Genomic DNA, 18,991 nt, shown 5'->3' with positions numbered 1-18,991 from the left:
GGTGGTAGTGTTGTAGTGTTGCTGGTGGTGGTGGTGGTAGTGTTGCTGGGTGGTAGTGTTGTAGTGTTGCTGGGTGGTAGTGTTGTAGTGTTGTCTGGGTGGTGGTGGTAGTGTTGTAGTGTTGCTGGGTGGTAGTGTTGTAGTGTTGCTGGGTGGTAGTGTTGTAGTGTTGCTGGGTGGTGGCGGTGGTGGTAGTGTTGCTGGGTGGTAGTGTTGTAGTGTTGCTGGGTGGTGGCGGTGGTGGTAGTGTTGCTGGGTGGTGGCGGTGGTGGTAGTGTTGCTGGGTGGTGGCGGTGGTGGTAGTGTTGCTGGTGGTGGTGGTGGTAGTGTTGTAGTGTTGCTGGGTGGTAGTGTTGCTGGGTGGTGGTGGTAGTGTTGTTGGGGTTGTTGGGGGGGGGTTGGGAGGGGGGGTTTTGGGTGGTGGGGGTGGGTTGGGTTTAGTGGGTTTTGGGGGGGGTGGGGGGGTTTGGGGGGTTGGGAGTGTTGGGGTTTGGGGGTTTTTTTTGGGGGGGTGTTGGTGGGGGGGTGGGGGGGGGGGGTAGTGGTGGGTGGTGGTTTTTGGGGGGTGGTGGTGGGGGGGTGGGTTTTGGGGTTTTGGGGGTGGTTGGGGTTGGGGGGTTTGGGGTGGTGGGGGTGTTGGTGGGTGGTTTTGGGGGTTTGTTGGGGGGTGGGGTGGTTGGGGGGGGTTTTAGGGGGGGTGGTTGGTTTTTAGGGGTTGTTGTGTTGGTGGGTGGTGGTTTTGGTTTGTTTTTGGGGGGGTGTTGGGTTTTGGGTGGTTGTGGTTTTGTGTTGTTTTGGGGGTGTGGTTTTTTGGGGTTTTTTTGGGTGGTAGGGGGTTTGGGGGGGTGGGTTTTGGGGGTGTGTTTTTAGTTTTTGTTTGGGGTTTGGTTTTTTTGGGTTGGGATTTGCTTTTTTGGGGTGGTTTTTGTGTTGGGGTGTTGGGGGGGGGGGGAGGGGTTTCTGGGTGGTAGTTTGGGGGGTGGGGGTTTCTTTTGGGGGGTGGTGGGGGGAGTTTTTGTGTGGGTTTTGGGGGTGGGGGGTGGGAGGGGGTTGTTTGGGGGGTTTGGGTTTTGGGGGTTGGGGTTTTGGGTGGTGGGGGGGTGGGGAGTGTTCTTCCTGCATGAATAAAATGGGAAGCATGTGGGGCAACGAGTTCCCCTTGTGACACGGCACGAGCCGGGTACTGGGGGGGCTCATGGTGGACTCAGAGAGCCAGACACTAATGTTCATGGTTGACCGAGAGAGCCAGACACTATTGTTTATGGTTGACTCAGAGCCAGACACTAATGTTTATGATGGACTCAGAGCCAGACACTAATGTTTATGATGGACTCAGAGCCAGACACTAATGTTTATGGTGGACTCAAAGCCAGACACTAATGTTTATGGTGGACTCAAAGCCAGACACTAATGTTCATGGTTGACCGAGAGAGCCAGACACTATTGTTTATGGTTGACTCATAGCTGAACATCAAGTGTTTAAGCTAACTGTTGTATATAGTTCATCAATGTTTTTGGTCGACTCTGAAAGCCTCGCATTAATGCTCATCTTTCATTAATGTTTACGGTTAACTGTGAGAGCCACACGCTAATGTTTATAGAAGATTTATATTTAAGGTGAGGGATGGATGTGGGAGGTGGGGGGGGAGGAGATTGACCTAACCCGACACCACCCCCACCCACCTCCCAACCCCCCACCTCCACCCCAACCCCCGAGCCCCCACCCCACCACCGCCAGCCGACAAAACGCTCATTAATTACGCCGAGACATAATCATAAAGAAGTTCACAACTTCATGCAACTTTTAAATGGTTCTCTAATAACTCCAGAATTTGTCAGAAAGTTTTGGGCAGACGTCGGCGGTAATGTATGAAAGGTAAGGCTCCAGCGATGGTCCTGATTTTTGCCCCGAGTCTTATCATCTGGTGGACGATGATGGCCAAGTGGACCGAGGTGGCCCCGTGCACCACAACCTCCTCTTATCGAGACACTTGATTCACAACCACAACTCCGTCACTGTCAAAATGAATCTGACGAATCCATGGCTATAATCATCCACGTAACTCCCTCACAACACTCCACCCGCTCAGGAACCTCCCCCACTCATAACAACAACAACAACAACCCACACACACACACACACACACACACACACACACACACACACACACACACACACACACACACCAAAAATAGAGTGAACTATTTTCATCCAGGCAGGTATAGAGGAACACTCCCCCCCCCCTCAACCTTACAGCCTTCCCCAACCCCCCCCCCCCACCCCCCAACCCCCCCAACCCCAAAACCACCCCGAGTCTTGACGACGTATCAAGGGGATTAGGAAGGAGGAGAGCCTTCCTATCTTCCCCCAACGTCACCCCACCACCCCATCAAGCCTTCTCTTTTAGGGGTTAGTGGTGGAGGTTGGAGGAGGAGGGGGGGGGGGGGAGAGAAGGGGAGGAAGGTGGAGATGCTTGGGGGAAATCCCTCTTAATTAACGGGATGTTGCCTGCATCTCCAACACCCCAACCCCCACCACCCACCACCGCTCTGATACGCTCAGCGTCTTAAGCCGAGAGAGAGAGAGAGAGAGAGAGAGAGAGAGAGAGAGAGAGAGAGAGAGAGAGAGAGAGAGAGAGAGAGAGAGAGAGAAGGAAAAAGCAAGTATGCAATAGCATTTAACGTTGAGATTAGAATTAACAGTTTTATATCTTTCGCCAAATGTGATGCAAATTTTTCATAATTGTTTTTTTTCGTCTTACCTGACGAGTGAACAATTTGCAGAAAATTTGCATCGGAAATTTTTTTTTTTTTTGTGAAAAATTTGCGAAAATTTGCATCGGAATCTTTTTTTAATTTTCTTTTTTTTTTTTTTCCTGTAAGATGGACTGGCTCAGTGCACACTGCTCTCGTAACTTTACCATCTGACCAAGTGGAAAAAAAAAAGTTACCTCACTCTCGGCGAACGAAAACTTAATTTCATTATGAGCCTCGGTGTCGTAGGCAGACACTGAATTCCAAGAAAAATTGTTCTGGATGTGAAGGTATGTCCTTCAGTGGCTGTTGTGGTGTCTTCCGCATCCCCCACAGACCCGTCGTTCGGGTGGGAGAGAGAGAGAGAGAGAGAGAGAGAGAGAGAGAGAGAGAGAGAGAGAGAGAGAGAGAGAGAGAGAGAGAGAGAGATTCTCTACGTCTCTCTCTACTCGAAAATATTGTCCACACACACACACACACACACACACACACACACACACACACACAGTCGTCTCGTTTGTCCTACATAGCCTGATGGGTCAGGTCAGAGGTCACGTCATCATAGTTAAGGGTCGTCACATCGCGCTCATAGGTCGTGTCCGAGGATCGTGCCGTAGCCCTTAAGGGTGGTATGATTGGGCTAAGGGGGTTGTACCGTCGTCCTTAAGGGTCGAATCAACACAGTGAAGGGTCGTTCCGTCGTCCTCAAGGGGATCACTTTCCTCCAGCATTTACACAGTTTGCCGGGTTCGATGTCGCATTGTTAACACATCAACAGCAGGAAACCGTCGTTCGTAGAGACAGCCTTAGATATGTAGAGGATGAAGTGTGAGGAAAACATGCCTAGACGATACCTTAAGGGTGAGTCTCCTAGCTTGATATCAGTGTTCGTCTAACTAGGTGACTAAAAATGCTATATCCTACACTAGTGTTTTCACTGTCTTATATATATATATATATATATATATATATATATATATATATATATATATATATATATATATATAAAGGTAGTAGGTACGCAACAAATAGCTTGACAGTAAAAGAGTATCACTAAAACACACACATACACACACACACACACACACACACACACACACACACACGCCTCACCCCCGGTCAGGTATTGCTGCTCCACTAAACTCTAATGGCTACGTTCGTTGTTGGTCTCCCCTGGGGGAGGAAATGGAACAAAAAAGTGCAGTAACGGAATTTACAAGGGAGAAAAGTCAGAGAGAGAGAGAGAGAGAGAGAGAGAGAGAGAGAGAGAGAGAGAGAGAGAGAGAGAGAGAGAGAGAGGCTGCAAAAAAGGACAGACAACTCGAAACCAAATGGAACGTCAGAGTTAGGGGTCTAATCGAGGCATTATATGGAAGAGATGGGATGGAACAGGGTGGCGTGTGTGGCAGTATCTGGAAGGGGCGGTGAAGACAGGATGGCGTGTGCGATGGTGTATATGGAAGGGGTGGTAAAGACAGGATAGCGTGTGTGATAGTATACGTAAAGGGTGGTAAAGGCAGGACTGTGTGTATGGTGGTATATGGAAGGGGTAGTAAAGGCAGGACTGTGTGTATGGTGGTATATGGAAGGGGTAGTAAAGGCAGAACTGTGTGTATGGTGGTACATGGAAGGGATAGTAAAGGCAGAACTGTGTGTATGGTGGTATATGGAAGGGGTAGTAAAGGCAGAACTGTGTGTATGGTAGTAAATGGAAATGGTAGAGACCAGAATAATGTATAGCAGTAATTAAAAACAGTAAAATAATGAAGAGAATGATATAATTGATGAAAATAAAAGATTTTGAAAATAAAATGTATGTACCCTTTGAAATTGGACTGACTTACAAGGCTTTTGAATAATTCTTTAAAATGTGGAATTTAGCTTGAAAAAAGAAAACGAAATCCCCTTGTGATGTGCGTTTTTTTTTTCTTTCCTTTGCGGACGAAGGTAAATAAACTTAATGAACAGTTCAACATAGACTGAGTAATAAGCAGTGTGATGGTGAAGAAACGTATATATAGGACGGTGAAATGCAAAAGGCAGAAGAGATTATATATATATATATATATATATATATATATATATTTCTTTCTTTCATACTATTCGCCATTTCCCGCATTAGCGAGGTAGCGTTAAGAACAGAGGACTGGGCCTTAGAGGGAATATCCTCACCTGACCCCCTTCTCTGTTCCTTCTTTTGGAAAATTAAAAAAAAAAACGAGAGGGGAGGATTTCCAGCCACCCGCTCCCTCCCCTTTTAGTCGCCTTCTACGACACGCAGGGAATACGTGGGAAGTATTCTTTCTCCCCTATCCCCAGGGATAATATATATATATATATATATATATATATATATATATATATATATATATATATATATATATATATATATATACGTGAAAACGAATGGAAATCTCTCTGTTTTCTAAACAAATTCATCCTTTTCTTTTTATGTAACGACTTATATTTTTCTTCGTATTTTTTCCCCTCCCCTCTGCCGACCATCCGGTCATAATATATAGATACGGCGCTTCTTTATGAATATCAATATGTTACTAGAACACTTCCCGGGAGAGAGAGAGAGAGAGAGAGAGAGAGAGAGAGAGAGAGAGAGAGAGAGAGAGAGAGAGAGAGAGAACAGGGAGATATGATACATGGAGATGGGTCCCAGGATCCTGAGGGGAAACCTCTCACGACCCGTGATGGAAACTCTGGGATCCGCGGGTTGGAGATCAGGGGATCTTGTAGGTTGGAACCTCTCTCTCTCTCTCTCACTCTCTCTCTCTCTCTCTCTCTCTCTCTCTCTCTCTCTCTCTCTCTCTCTCTCTCTCTCTCTCTCTCTCTCTATATATATATATATATATATATATATATATATATCATATAATGCCCTCCAACAGGTCCCTTTTGAGTGGTAGTCGGGAAGGATAAGCGCCCGGCTATGATCGCGTTCCCGACTGCCACGCAAAAGGTCCTGGGTTCGAGTCCTGGCTGTTGGAGGGAATTATGGGTTCTATGAAAGTGCACGTTCATATGCAATATATTCGTTTGTGTGTGTGTATGTGTGTGTGTGCGTATATATATATATATATATATATATATATATATATATATATATATATATATATATATATATATATATATACACACACACGAACATGCATTCTATAACAATATTGCATTAGTAAAACCCATGAAAAAGTCTGACACACAGAACCACAAAGAAATATGCAAATGTAGATAAATGTATCCCCTCAAAAAAATATTCAGTTGAATAACAAAGTGTCCAAAGAGGAGAGATATCATATGCGTCCAAACTGGCCACAACACACAGTGAATACGTATAGTGACGCCCGGCAAGAACAAGATGGTGGATCACTAGTGGAGACAGGGGTGTGGAATGGTACCGTCGTTTCGGGTGTGGTGTGCGTTCATGAGAACTGACGGGTGGAGGAGGGGCACTGGCCTTCGTCAAGTGAGGTGTCCCTGGATAGGACGGGTGACAGGAGGACTGCATGGTCCAGGACGAGGACGGGGTCGTCTGTCTATGGACAGTAGTAGAGACAGGATATGCACGGTTGCCTGTCTACCGGGAAATATAATCATTGATTATTGTGTTCGGTTGTTACGTATCATAACTGTTTCCTCTGATGTTTTGTCATGATTTTTAGTCCTTTTTCTCCTCCGTCTTTTATCGTAAATATGGATTCTCTCTCTCTCTCTCCCTACCTCCTTCACCTTCCCTCCCTCCCACCTCCTCCAGTGCTGGAGGCATCACCGTCTGGCGAGACACCACCGTCAGCGTTGCCGGCAGCGTCTCCGAGGACCTCTTGTCCCTGTGTGTCAGGATCACCCTGTCCTTAGTGGGTGCAGCGCGTCGTAGCCAACACCACTACGTGCTCACCGCCTCAGCCTTTATTACCCACGGGTAGCCTCCCCTCCGCCATCACAACAGCCCCAGCAGCAGCTTCAACAACAGCTCCAGCAGCAGTAACGCCTCCAGCAGCCCCAACAGCAGCATCAACAACAGCAGCAACAGCTTCAACAACAACAGCAGCAGCAGCTGTAGCTGAAACAACAGCATGAAATGTCAAGCTCCCGACGTCTCTTCTCGTCTTCAAATTCATCAAGGTTGAATTTCCTTCGCCATTCATTTGAATACTAATACAAGTTATCCGGCGCCTGTTGCAAGTTGCTGTGAGTGCTCCGTGTTCTCCCCACAAGTATATCTTCGTCCGTAAAAGATATCAAGAAATGACTGAAGTCTAGGAAGTTCATCATGCAGGCATCATCTGTCTCTCCCAGGTGTGAGTCCTGAAGTTTGTTCTTCGCCTCCTCTTAATTACGTAACTTGTCGACCCATTAAGCTTGTTCTCAGCCGCCAACCATCCCTCACTTCCTCATCATCATCCACCTCTCCTGAGGTACAGCGTCGAAGATCTTCTGACGGGCCAAATATTCGGTCCTCCCAAATATTCACAGTCCTCCCAGCGACCCCTCTCCACTCTAAGGTGTTCTTGGATTTCCAAGACCAATGTACACGTCAGGGTTCCGCTGGTGTGGATGGTGGGTATGTCAGCCACAGAGCGTCGGATCCCACAAACGGAGGAACTGTTTCTGAACCTACAAGTATCGGAATACCCTTGTGCAGTCTGGTAACCCGGCGGACAACATCGAAGCGGACAGTTGTTCGAGGTAGAGAGAAGGAAAGAACAACCAAAAGTCATTGAATAAGAAAATGAAAGCAAGAACTTAGTAAAGAAGTCTCTCTCTCTCTCTCTCTCTCTCTCTCTCTCTCTCTCTCTCTCTCTCTCTCTCTCTCTCTCTCCCCCATGAGAGTTGTGGACGAATGGAATGATTAGATATGGACACTGTACAGAAGTTTGAGAAGTTGCCTGACAGTAGGGTAGAGAAAGTTTAAGAGATGGAACCCCACGAGTGTAGAACTTCTTCCCCGTACAGTACAAGAGATGGGGGCCTCACGAGTGTAGAACTCCCTCCCCGTACAGTACAAGAGATGGGGCCCCCACGAGTGTAGAACTCCCTCCCCGTACAGTACAAGAGATGGGGGCCTCACGAGTGTAGAACTCCCTCCCCGTACAGTACAAGAGATGGGGCCCCCACGAGTGTAGAACTTCCTCCCCGAGGTAGAACTCCCTCCCTCCCATACTGTACAAGTCGGTCATTACACTGACACTATTCCTTACACACACTTTCTCAGGAGACGGGGCAACACGGGTGTATAAGCCTCTCTCCCCTTTGACACACAACTAATAACCACACCCACGCCCACACCCCCACGCCCACACACACACACACACACACACACGTGACCCAGCATCATCGGTTGCGCCACCAATCCCAAACCTGGCAAAAACAGTAATTACATTTTCCTGTCGATGGGCCAGAGGACGGGGTGTGTGTGTCCTCGGCACCTCCCTCTGTGTACTCCTCTCCCACCTTAACTTCTCCTCGCAGACCACGAGAAGAAATTAACCCGAGGTGTCGACCAACATTACGGTTTTATCCTTTTTTTTTTTTTTCTTTATTCCCATTGGAGCAGTTACGTCACCAGCTCTCTCTCTCTCTCTCTCTCTCTCTCTCTCTCTCTCTCTCTCTCTCTCTCTCTCTCTCTCTCTCTCTCCACACCCATTACCCTCTGCGTGATCCCATTTACTTACCGGAGCACACAAGGATGGTGTCCGAGCATCACCTCGGCGCTTAACTCCCCCCCCCCCCCCCCCCAGCAGCAGACACCCAGGGGAACCGAGTTATTTGACCTTCCCCCAGCACCAGTCCAGCATCCCAGTATCCTCCAGCAACACCCCAGGGTCTGACTTTCTCCCCCCCCCCCAGCAACACCTCAGAGTCTGACTTTCTCCCCCCCCAGCAACACCCCCAGAGTCTGACTCACTATCCCCCCTGCAACACCCCAGAGTCTGACTTTCTCCCCCCCCAGCAACACCCCCAGAGTCTGAATTACTATCCCCCCTGCAACACCCCAGAGTCTGACTTTCTCCCCCCCCAGCAACACCCCAGAGTCTGACTTTCTCCCCCCAGCAACATCCCAGAATCTGAAGTTTTCTGACGAAAAACTCAAGACTTCATATTTTTCTTTCTCTCTCTCTCAAAAATCCCAAAAAACTTAGACTTCGAGATGATGTAACAGAAATTCTCAAGGCACAAGATAACTCCGACATCATGCAAAAAAATTCCCTCACACTAGCCAGAGGCTCAATGCCCCGAGATAACAGGATGGAGACGAAGGGATGGCTCAACCCAAAGGCAGGCAAACGCCTTCTTTTTTTTCTCTCCCTCACTTCGAGGGTGGCAGAACACTGAGGAGATTCGAAGACTATTACTGTCTTCATATCCAGGCTAGATGGATAGTTATTTGGTTTTTCTTATCGGTAAATGATCCACACTTCACCACGTATCATTATCATCTTATCGTGTCTGTATGTCGTGTCCACAGTCCAGCTCCTGAACTGTAGCTGTGGAACAGATAGGGGGTTATTTCTATCCCTCCCCAATCCACACTTTCCTATATAATATCCATTTCAGTATGTTTCCCCATACTACTTTTCCCCCCCCCCCACTTGCTTGCCGTTGAGCCAGAGGGAGAGGTGGGTATGGAGGTGCCTTTCTGGTTTATTGTGCTATTTCTTCCAGTATTTCAGGTCTTGTCCATGCAGAGGGCGTTGCGCTAATGAACTCCCGTACGTTCTCGTGTGTAAGAACTCTCTCCATCCTTCCCTCCTGCAGGAGCTGGTGCGGGAGATGAACCGCGTGGGTCTGATGGTGGACGTGTCCCACGCCTCCCCCAGCACGGCGAGGGACGTGCTCCGCGCCTCCCGCGCCCCAGTCATCTTCTCTCACTCGGCCGCCCGCGCCCTCTGTGATATAGAGAGGAACGTGCCAGACGATATCCTCAGCTCCCTGGTGAGTTAGCTCTCTCTCTCTCTCTCTCTCTCTCTCTCTCTCTCTCTCTCTCTCTCTCTCTCTCTCTCTCTCTCTCTCTCTCTCTCTCTCTCTCTCTCTCTATCTATCTATCTATCTATCTATCTATCTCTCTGTGGCACGCTTCCCATCGCTTGACCCCGAGTTAACCGCGGTTGACCTGACCACCTATTTCGATCAGACTTGACCCGCCCTTACTGGTACAAATTGATTCTAACTTGACCTTAGCCGATGCCACTGAAGGGAACCAACGTAGTTTACCCGTTACTGATCAATCACCTTTAACAACCGTGACAAAGATTAATGGCCATGTCTATGAAATAGTTGCACTCAAAATTTCATGCATCTATTTACGGTAGGTCCAAAATTTTTTTTTTTTTATCGACATCGCAAAATTTTTCAAGAAAACCCCTAACCATTTTTAAATGTATACCACACACTCGTGCTGACTTGCCTTTGAAACGCTTACATGTGTAAACTTCAAAAGGAATACCTTGTAATATGATGAGTTAGATTTTTCAAATACGCCTCTATGGTTCTAAAGAAGAAAAAAATGAAACGTGAATGGCATATTGAAGATTAATCCCACTAAGGAAACAAGAATAGCATATTGATGATTAATCCCACTGAGGAAACAAGACTGGTATAATGATGTTTAATCCCACTAAGGAAACAAGAATAGCATATTGATGATTAATCCCATTGAGGAAACAAGAGTAGCATATTGATGATTAATTCCACTGAGGAAACAAGAGTAGCATATTGATTATTAATCCCACTGAGGAAACAAGAGTAGCATATTGATGATTAATCCCACTAAGGAAACAAGACTGGTATAATGATGATTAATCCCACTGAGGAAACAAGACTGGTATAATGATGATTAATCCCACTGAGGAAACAAGACTGGTATAATGATGATTAATCCCACTGAGGAAACAAGACTGGTATAATGATGATTAATCCCACTGAGGAAACAAGACTGGTATAATGATGATTAATCCCACTAAGGAAACAAGACTGGTATAATGATGATTAATCCCACTAAGGAAACAAGACTGGTATAATGATGATTAATCCCACTGAGGAAACAAGACTGGTATAATGATGATTAATTCACTGAGGAAACAGAATTGGTAAAATGAAGTTAATCCCACTGAAAAAAAAAAAAGATTGTGTGGAAAGAGTATAATGGCAGAGTATAGCAGAATATTTCGTAACAAGAACAAAATTTTTACCCAGACCTGAACCTTTGTTTGAACACACGCTCTCTCGCTCCTGCACTAACACTGTACTACATGTACACTAACACTGTACTACATGTACACTAACACTGTACTACATGTACACTAACACTGTACTACATGTACACTAACACTGTACTACATGTACACTAACACTGTACTACATGTGGTGTGTCTTAAAAGAAATCATTTCACATTACATCTCTGAGCTTCTGTTTTCATCATCTTGTGTGTTGCTATAAAGCTGGTACTTATGAAAATTAAGGAAATGAAATTATATGGAACAGACTCTAAGGGTCAAATCTCTCTAAAATGAATATGTATTTTTCGAAGACGTAAATACAAAATAGTTCTTCTAAAAGAAATTGTGATATGGCCAGACACCAGAGGGGGAAAAAAAGGTGAAATTTACTTCGTAAAGATAGAATATCAAAAGATTAAAAACTCTGTTTCTTGCATAGAATATTTTTCTGACAATACGTAAGGATTTCCCGGGTGTGTGTGTGTGTGTGTGTGTGGTATCTCAAAGCTGGTTCAGTGGCCAACACACTCTCCTTCATCTGAACTTGTCAAAACGTGAAGAAAACCAGTGATTTGTGATCCTATGCAGGTCTCCCTCCCTTTCTTCCTCTAACCCACACACGCGTGGTCATAAGGGAGGTCATGTAGTACCTGGTTGTGTGATGATGATCTTTATTGACCTGACGTTATGGTTGTGACCCCCAGTGTTCGTCTCTGCCTTAACGTCTTCCGCCTTCTGCAGGCAGCCAACGGGGGGATCCTGATGGTCAGCTTCTACAACGACTTCCTCACCTGCAGCGAGGCCGCCTCCATACAGGACGTGGTAGGTACGTGTCCTGCACCTGTACCACCCCAGTGAGAGAGAGAGAGAGAGAGAGAGAGAGAGAGAGAGAGAGAGAGAGAGAGAGAGATAGAGAGAGAGAGAGAGAGAGAGAGAGACGTCTCTGTGAGGTACGTCCAAAATCCATAGGCTCTTGCTTCCTTGAGTTTCGGGTGAGCCCATACATACATGACTCACCCAGCGGGCACCCCGACCCCTGGGGGAGAGCTGTGTGATGTAAACAAATCGTAATGTGACGTGTCTTGCGTCCTGAGCTTGACCTGTGATTGACCTAGCTTTTGACCCTGGCCCTCAATGGTCAGGTGTAAGATCAGGCCATCATACGTGTATATCTAGTGGTCGTACCGACGCGTCGTGCCCCAGGGGTCGCTCTGTTATGCCTCAAGGTTTGACGGGCTGGTGTCAGTGTATGGGAATTAATACTATTTTTTTTCCCTGTTGTCTGTCGCAGCTCACATCAACCACGTGAGGACCATGGCTGGGGTGGACTACGTGGGCCTCGGGGCAGGTTACGACGGTGTCAACAGGTAGGTAGAGGTAGGTAGGCAGGTCCCTCCTCCGCCACACACACACACACACAACCACACCTTCCTCCCCCGCCATCCCTGACCTCATTCCCAAGCCTCCCCCCCCCCCCCAAACATTTCCGGGGAATTTAAAATCCTTTATGTAAGATCTTATGCTCTCTCAGGGGATCTAGTTTCTTTCTTGGGGAGGGTGGGCGCATCAGGCCCTCCACGAGATCCTTAAACCTCTCATAATGACCCTCATAAAGGATCTTCCGCCTTTCCCCGAGAGTTTCAAATCTTTTTCTAATTGTTATAGATCCCGCGTGAAGGCCAAGCAAGGATGTGCGGGGGAAACTTTCGAGGATGGGGGGTCTTATAGCCGTGCTTAGAGGCGGCCAGACTCGTATTAATCGGCCAACATGAAAGTCCTGTTAAGACTGTAAGAGTTCTCCTGTAAACGGTGGTTTCGGATATACAGAGGACGTGAGTCGTCCTCGCACGGAGTGAAAAATGAGTTAGCTGTTCTTCTCGCACCACGCTGTGGTCTGTGTGTGTGTCTCTCTCTAATCTCATAGGTTAACCACGAGCTTCGAGGGGACGTAGTGGTCTGTGGTCTGTTGGTGTCCGCTTTCCCGTACCTACCTTCATCGTTACTGCTCTCACATCTAGAGAGGTCGTGACATGGCATACTCGACAGTCTGGAGTCGAAAGCAACCTATCCATATCAGTTCGCCAGATTTGACTACTTCCCCTCAACGCGGTAGTGTTGACTCACTTTCCCTACTTCTGTAGGTTTTTTTCCTTGGGTTTCTGCTTCCGCAGACAAGTCGCTAGTGTCTGCCCCTCCGTTAGCTACACCGATTAATGCTGTATACACCACCGCATCACGTGATTACTGTGTGTGTGGCCGCAAGGGTGGGCCTATGCGATGTCTGTCTCTTCAACTGCCAAACTTTGGACTTCTTCAGCCCTGTCATGTCTTCCCTTAACACCTGACCATTTTTATGAAGCAGGGTTCCCACTCCCTCCAACCATCTTGGATAGCGATTCCTCTCCTTTCCTTACGTTAAGTCCACCACTACCACCTGTCCCGTCTAAATTCTCGATGGGAACTCCTCCTCCTCCGTGACGGAATCCTTCGAACTTACAACGAGCCTCCCTCCTCCAGGAGGCGTTCCCTCCTCCTTCCTAAGGCCTCACCTGTGGTGGATGCTGGACCCCTCAGTCTCCCCCATGGGACCACGGGCTATAGAAACGCAGCTGTGTCCCTCAGGTCATCATAAGGGCCCCTCATCACTTCATACGTCCAGGGACTATCACCTTTAACAGGTGGTAGGAACTCCTTCTTGCCCCGATGTGGCGAGGAAAATTCACCGTGTGTGTGTTTGTGGTAAAGGGGCGAGCGACCGGGCGGGGAGAGAGAACTTGTCACCAATATTCCCTCCATGTGTCCAGGGAAATAAAAGTTTTTACGCAGTCCAAGTGAGGATCTTGGGCAATATATATATATATATATATATATATATATATATATATATATATATATATATATATATATATATATATATATATATATATATACCCTTTTTTCCTTTAGAGGCAAATAGATAAGGGTAATTTTGGGTAATCTTTACATATCTGTACTCCAGAAAAATGTAGTATATACTCATTTCTTCTTCATCGTGCTAAGGATCTTCCCCCACTCCCTGTGCAGGACTCCCCAGGGGCTGGAGGACGTGTCGCGGTATCCTGAGTTGTTCGCTGAGCTGCTGAAGGACCCGACCTGGTCCCTGCAGGACCTGAAGAAGCTGGCTGGCCTCAACCTCCTGCGGGTCCTGAGGAGAGTCGAGCAGGTACTGAGGATAAGGATCGTTTGCTGAGAGAGAGAGAGAGAGAGAGAGAGAGAGAGAGAGAGGAGTTGGATGATAATGAGTAAAAGTATCTGACGCATGAGACAACCCTCCACATTATCGACCAACTTCAGAGGAGAACAGCTAGGTTGACTCTGACCCCGAATGCCTCCTCCCTGGTCTCTGACTCGAACCCAGACCCCGCTAGATTCATAGACAGCGAACACGCTGACCACTACACCACGAATGTATCAACAGAAAACGATGACCTAGATGACAGCACAGCATGTGGCCCTGACGACCGTGTGTGTTTGCTGGGGTGTTAGTAGGACCACAGCTTCTCCTGTGTGGGTAGCGCGCAGGACATCAGTTTTTGGTAAAGTAAAAGTTAAAAGACTCGACGCGTCGCTCCGATCGGCTGGAGGAGGATAACCCACACGACAAACTGGTCATCGCGGGGTTTCTGACACCCGGATCAAAGGTGTTCGACACGCCTCCGTAGCCCCTCCTCCCTTCCTCGGATCCTGTACGTTTATGGCCTTATCTTGGGTGGGGTGATGGGGGCAGGGAGGGAGGGATGGTAGTAGAGTGGTTGAGGGATTAGGTAATTAATTGCTAGTGACGACATGAGAGAGTAGTTTGTACCGTGTGCTGAACTCTGTGGTCTTGATGTGGTGTGACCTGATGTGGTATGGGATGTCTCTGGCTGGGGAGAGAGGAGAGGAGAAAGCGAGAGAGGGAGGGAGATTAAAGCTGAATTAACACCAGCCTCAGTATGAAAGAATTTCTGGCATTTACTTCTTATATAATATCTTCATGGTATTACCTCTACTCTTACATATTTACCCAGGCCTCACAGGTTGAGGCAGTATTTCTATATCTGTGTTTCTTCTTGTGTGTCCTTGGCTGCCTCGCGCATGTACTTATTGAATGAAAACGTAAACACTTAAGGTGAGCAAATTGTTTATACAGGGGCGCGAACACCCACGTATCCTTGGGGTTTCTTGAAGTATTTACTGACCCACACGTACACTGGGGACAAGGGGTCGATGCCCTTGTGAGAGTTTGTCTCAGGTACATCTGCATGACTGTAGCCATTGTGTGGAGGGTTCCTTCAGTCTTACCATAACTGCATGACTGTAGCCATCTTGTGGAGGGTTCCCACAGTAGCACCATAACTGCATGACTGTAGCCCACGTAGCCCCACACACCAGCGATTATGACGACTCATTGTTTGTCAGCATCGCGCCCTCTTCACTCCTCCTCCCACCTCGAGCAGATCATGCATGCCAGACTAACCCCTCACCACCACCTACACACCACACACTCCTCGCCACACGCCAATACGTACAATGTCCGCCCGCAGGTCCGGGAGGAGCTGTCGGGGGAGAGGCCGTCCGAGGAGATCATCCCCATCCATGACATCGACAGTCGCTGGCCGTGTAGGTACAGGTTCGCCAGCCTGGACCACGCCCGCACCTGACCTTCCTGGCTGGCCACCACAGTACCACCATTACCCACATCTGTAGACTCGAGGCCATAGATAACCACAGGTCCTCACGAGCAGCGTCCTCACCAGACCCAGGCATCTCCCGCCCTACCAGACCCCCGACGTCTGTTTCCCCTCACAACGAACCCTCCAAACCAGGGGTCCGCGGCCTCGACCTGCAGGGCCTGGATGTGGCACCGACCGAGCCACCCTGGCACTATGAACCTCCACCTCGTCTGACATCTGTAACCTGATTACTCAGGTACGATGCTAGTCAACTCCTGGAGTTCTCTGCGGTGTGGTGACCTTTGGCAGGAGGGCCCAGTGACCTCCTCAGCTCTCTTGTAGGTGTGACGATGCAGGCAGGAAGTTAGTTGACCCTGCCTGACCTGTCCTGCTAACTGCTGACCCAATAATAGGCATGACTGACTCGGTCTGACCTTCAGTACAGCATAGTGACCTCGGCTAACGTGTCTGCCTCTGCGACAGAGTGACCCAGCTTGACCTGCCCAGCGGCTGCAGGCAGCACATGGTTATATTGCCAATTTCGTGACTCCCTCAAGTGTTGATGACGAGCACAACATCAGCCGGGGGAGACGGCCACGCCCACCACACCAGCAGGAGAGAATTGCCCTCTGGCGAGCGAGCCTCGCCAACACTTGGCAAATATTATCATGATCATGATTATTGTTATTATTATTATTATTACTCGGGTTATTATTCTAGTGGTAATGGTAGGTGAATAGTATGTGGTAACAGCTCAGCTGTATCAGGTAGTGGTAGTTATAACAGTGGTAGTAGTAGTAGTAGTAGTGGTAGTTGTAGTTATGGCAATAGTTATGTATATGTATATATCGTTAATCATAGCAATAGACATCTATTGTCACTCAGATGATTTCGCTATTTACTGTTAAAGCAATAGGTACTGATTTAACCTAACCAAACCAATGTGTATTACTAAGAGGTTGCCAACACACCTTTTGATCATGTTACATTTCTTATATATATATATAGCCTCCTGCCCTTCGAGTTCCCCCCCCCCCCCCACACCCCGACTCCTATTTATTATCTAACTGTACCTCAGGAACCAAAGATACTTCATCCAATCCCTTCGAAAACTTTAGAGAGATAGAAAAATAAAATAAAAAAAAAGCCATACCTCCCCTTGTATTACTCCAACACACAGCACCGCACATGGTAAAGCTTGGTACCCCATCAAGTTCTTGTACAAACGTTCGTGTGTATTCACTGTACACACTCGGATGTATTCACTGTATCGTGATCCATACATACAGCTGTATTCGGTGCCTCGTAAAACAACCTCCGTTCTAAATTCCGTACGATAGATCTTACGGTCTTGTCAGCGTTTTGTAAAAACCGCCCTTGTTGCCCCCTTGTTTAAAGTCACTTGTTCCTGTAAGCTGGAAATGATCATAGGAAGTTATCGAGGATGTTTACCGTTTTCTCCTCTCGTGTAGAATAGACACAACTCTCTCTCTCTCTCTCTCTCTCTCTCTCTCTCTCTCTCTCTCTCTCTCTCTCTCTCTCTCTCTCTCTCTCTCTCTCTCCCCTGATGCCGTCTCGTCCACGGCCCCCTCGCCGTCCATGTGATGATGATGCGATGGAATATGATACATTTTCATCTCTTGACATTTTCTCCTGTACCCCCATCTATCCCCCCCCCCAAGTATCTCCCCCCCCCCCCTCCTGTGATGATGTAATGAAGTAAATATTCACTAATGAAAGTATTTTTTTTTCATGATACCTGTTCAATATAAAGACAAAGGTAAGGTAAGTAGATACATGTGTGAATTAACGTGGAACACGTTCACTGTTGAACAGATGTTGAACTCGAGTTATGATGAATAAATGATAATGTAGAAATGTGAATTGACGTTGTGGGTGCTTGAGCACGACGGTACGCCCCCTGAGCACGATGTTACGACCCCCCTGAACACGACGGTACTACCCCTGAGCACGACGGTACGACCCCTGAACACGACGGTACGACCCCTGAACACGGCGGTACGACCCTTGAGCACGACGGTACGACCCTTGAGCACGACGGTACGACCCTTGAGCACGACGGTACGACCCTCAGGTACGATGGTCACGCAGTCATATCCGAGTGTCGTAACACCGTGCTTCAACAGCACACCCACCAGGGTTCGAATCCAAGGTGTGCCAGTCATGGTCCACATCTACAAGGTTAAGATACCGACCCACACGAATGCCAGACTCACTCCCCGACACACTCACCCACCCACACACACACCCACACACACACACACACACACACACACACACACACACACACACACATAAGTCTGGGGTTCGGCTGAGATCAGGTTGAAGGCAGCAAAGCCTCTTTCGCCGCCCAAGTGTCCTTATGAACCATATTGACTTCCCTCCTGATCCTTGTAAGTGGTATCAGCTCCACTTTATAGACAGGGCGCCTCACTGGTCCCCCCCCCCCCGTCCTCATACTTCCAAGACTTAATACCACTCCGGATAGGTCACTTTATATATATATATATATATATATATATATATATATATATATATATATATATATATATATATATATATATATATATATTCCTGAATAAATGTATTATATATTCATATATTCTGAAATGGAAACAGAACATTTCATCAGAGACGCAGCCTAATTTGAATAAAAAGATTAAATGTCTTGTCAGTATTACCTGGAACTCTGCACGTTCTTATCGCGAGAGACTTGTATAATATGTGATTATCTTGAAGGATGTTCGGAACCCGTGTGTATGTGTTACCTTGAGATGATACAATAGACTTAAGACAAAAGGCAGCTCCAGACTCCTCAACTCTTGGAGAAATCCAATTACTCCCTCTCTCCCAGATGAGCGCTTGCATATAATTTGGGGGGTTAAAAAGTATAATCAAACTCTTAAATTTGCTTTTTGTATTATTATACTCTTGGTAAGACTGTGAGCCTTTTGGGATGAGGCGTTAGCTCAGGACGAGAGTTTTTGAAAAGGAATATACAGGGTATATTTTTGTTGTTAACACCTTTTGGTGCTTGTCTGTGTATTGTAGCTATTGAGTTCTGTATTTGATTGAGACTATATTTCATAGATCTGTGTCTGATAGTCACTTGACTGGCCTCTCCGATGGTGAAATCACTCGCTGAAGTTGAATATTGATGGTGTAATATAAGCACTGTGTATTTACGGTAACCTGATACGCATATTAGCACACAAAATATATACATACATATATGCATGTATTTATATACGCACCTATACTTACACTTGCACAATCATAGACACACGCTCGTACAC

The 18,991-nt window shown here is 47.1% G+C and overlaps 1 protein-coding gene across 1 annotated transcript in view; it reads left to right on the top strand.

Annotated features, from left to right (window-relative positions):
• LOC139754294 (dipeptidase 1-like) overlaps positions 1–17,395 on the top strand; it is a 68,566-nt gene extending 51,171 nt beyond the window's left edge. Inside the window, exons 5-9 of the mRNA XM_071671677.1 lie at positions 9,319–9,696; positions 11,722–11,806; positions 12,272–12,347; positions 14,044–14,182; positions 15,546–17,395. Coding sequence (XP_071527778.1) covers positions 9,319–9,696; positions 11,722–11,806; positions 12,272–12,347; positions 14,044–14,182; positions 15,546–15,662 — 795 coding nt within the window. The 3' untranslated portion in view covers positions 15,663–17,395. The remainder of the gene's footprint in view (positions 1–9,318; positions 9,697–11,721; positions 11,807–12,271; positions 12,348–14,043; positions 14,183–15,545) is intronic.
• Positions 17,396–18,991: the final 1,596 nt, after the last annotated feature.

Source organism: Panulirus ornatus, chromosome 16 (assembly GCF_036320965.1).
Source record: "Panulirus ornatus isolate Po-2019 chromosome 16, ASM3632096v1, whole genome shotgun sequence".
Lineage (NCBI taxonomy): Eukaryota > Metazoa > Arthropoda > Malacostraca > Decapoda > Palinuridae > Panulirus > Panulirus ornatus.
This window is presented reverse-complemented; position numbering and strand designations above follow the sequence as displayed.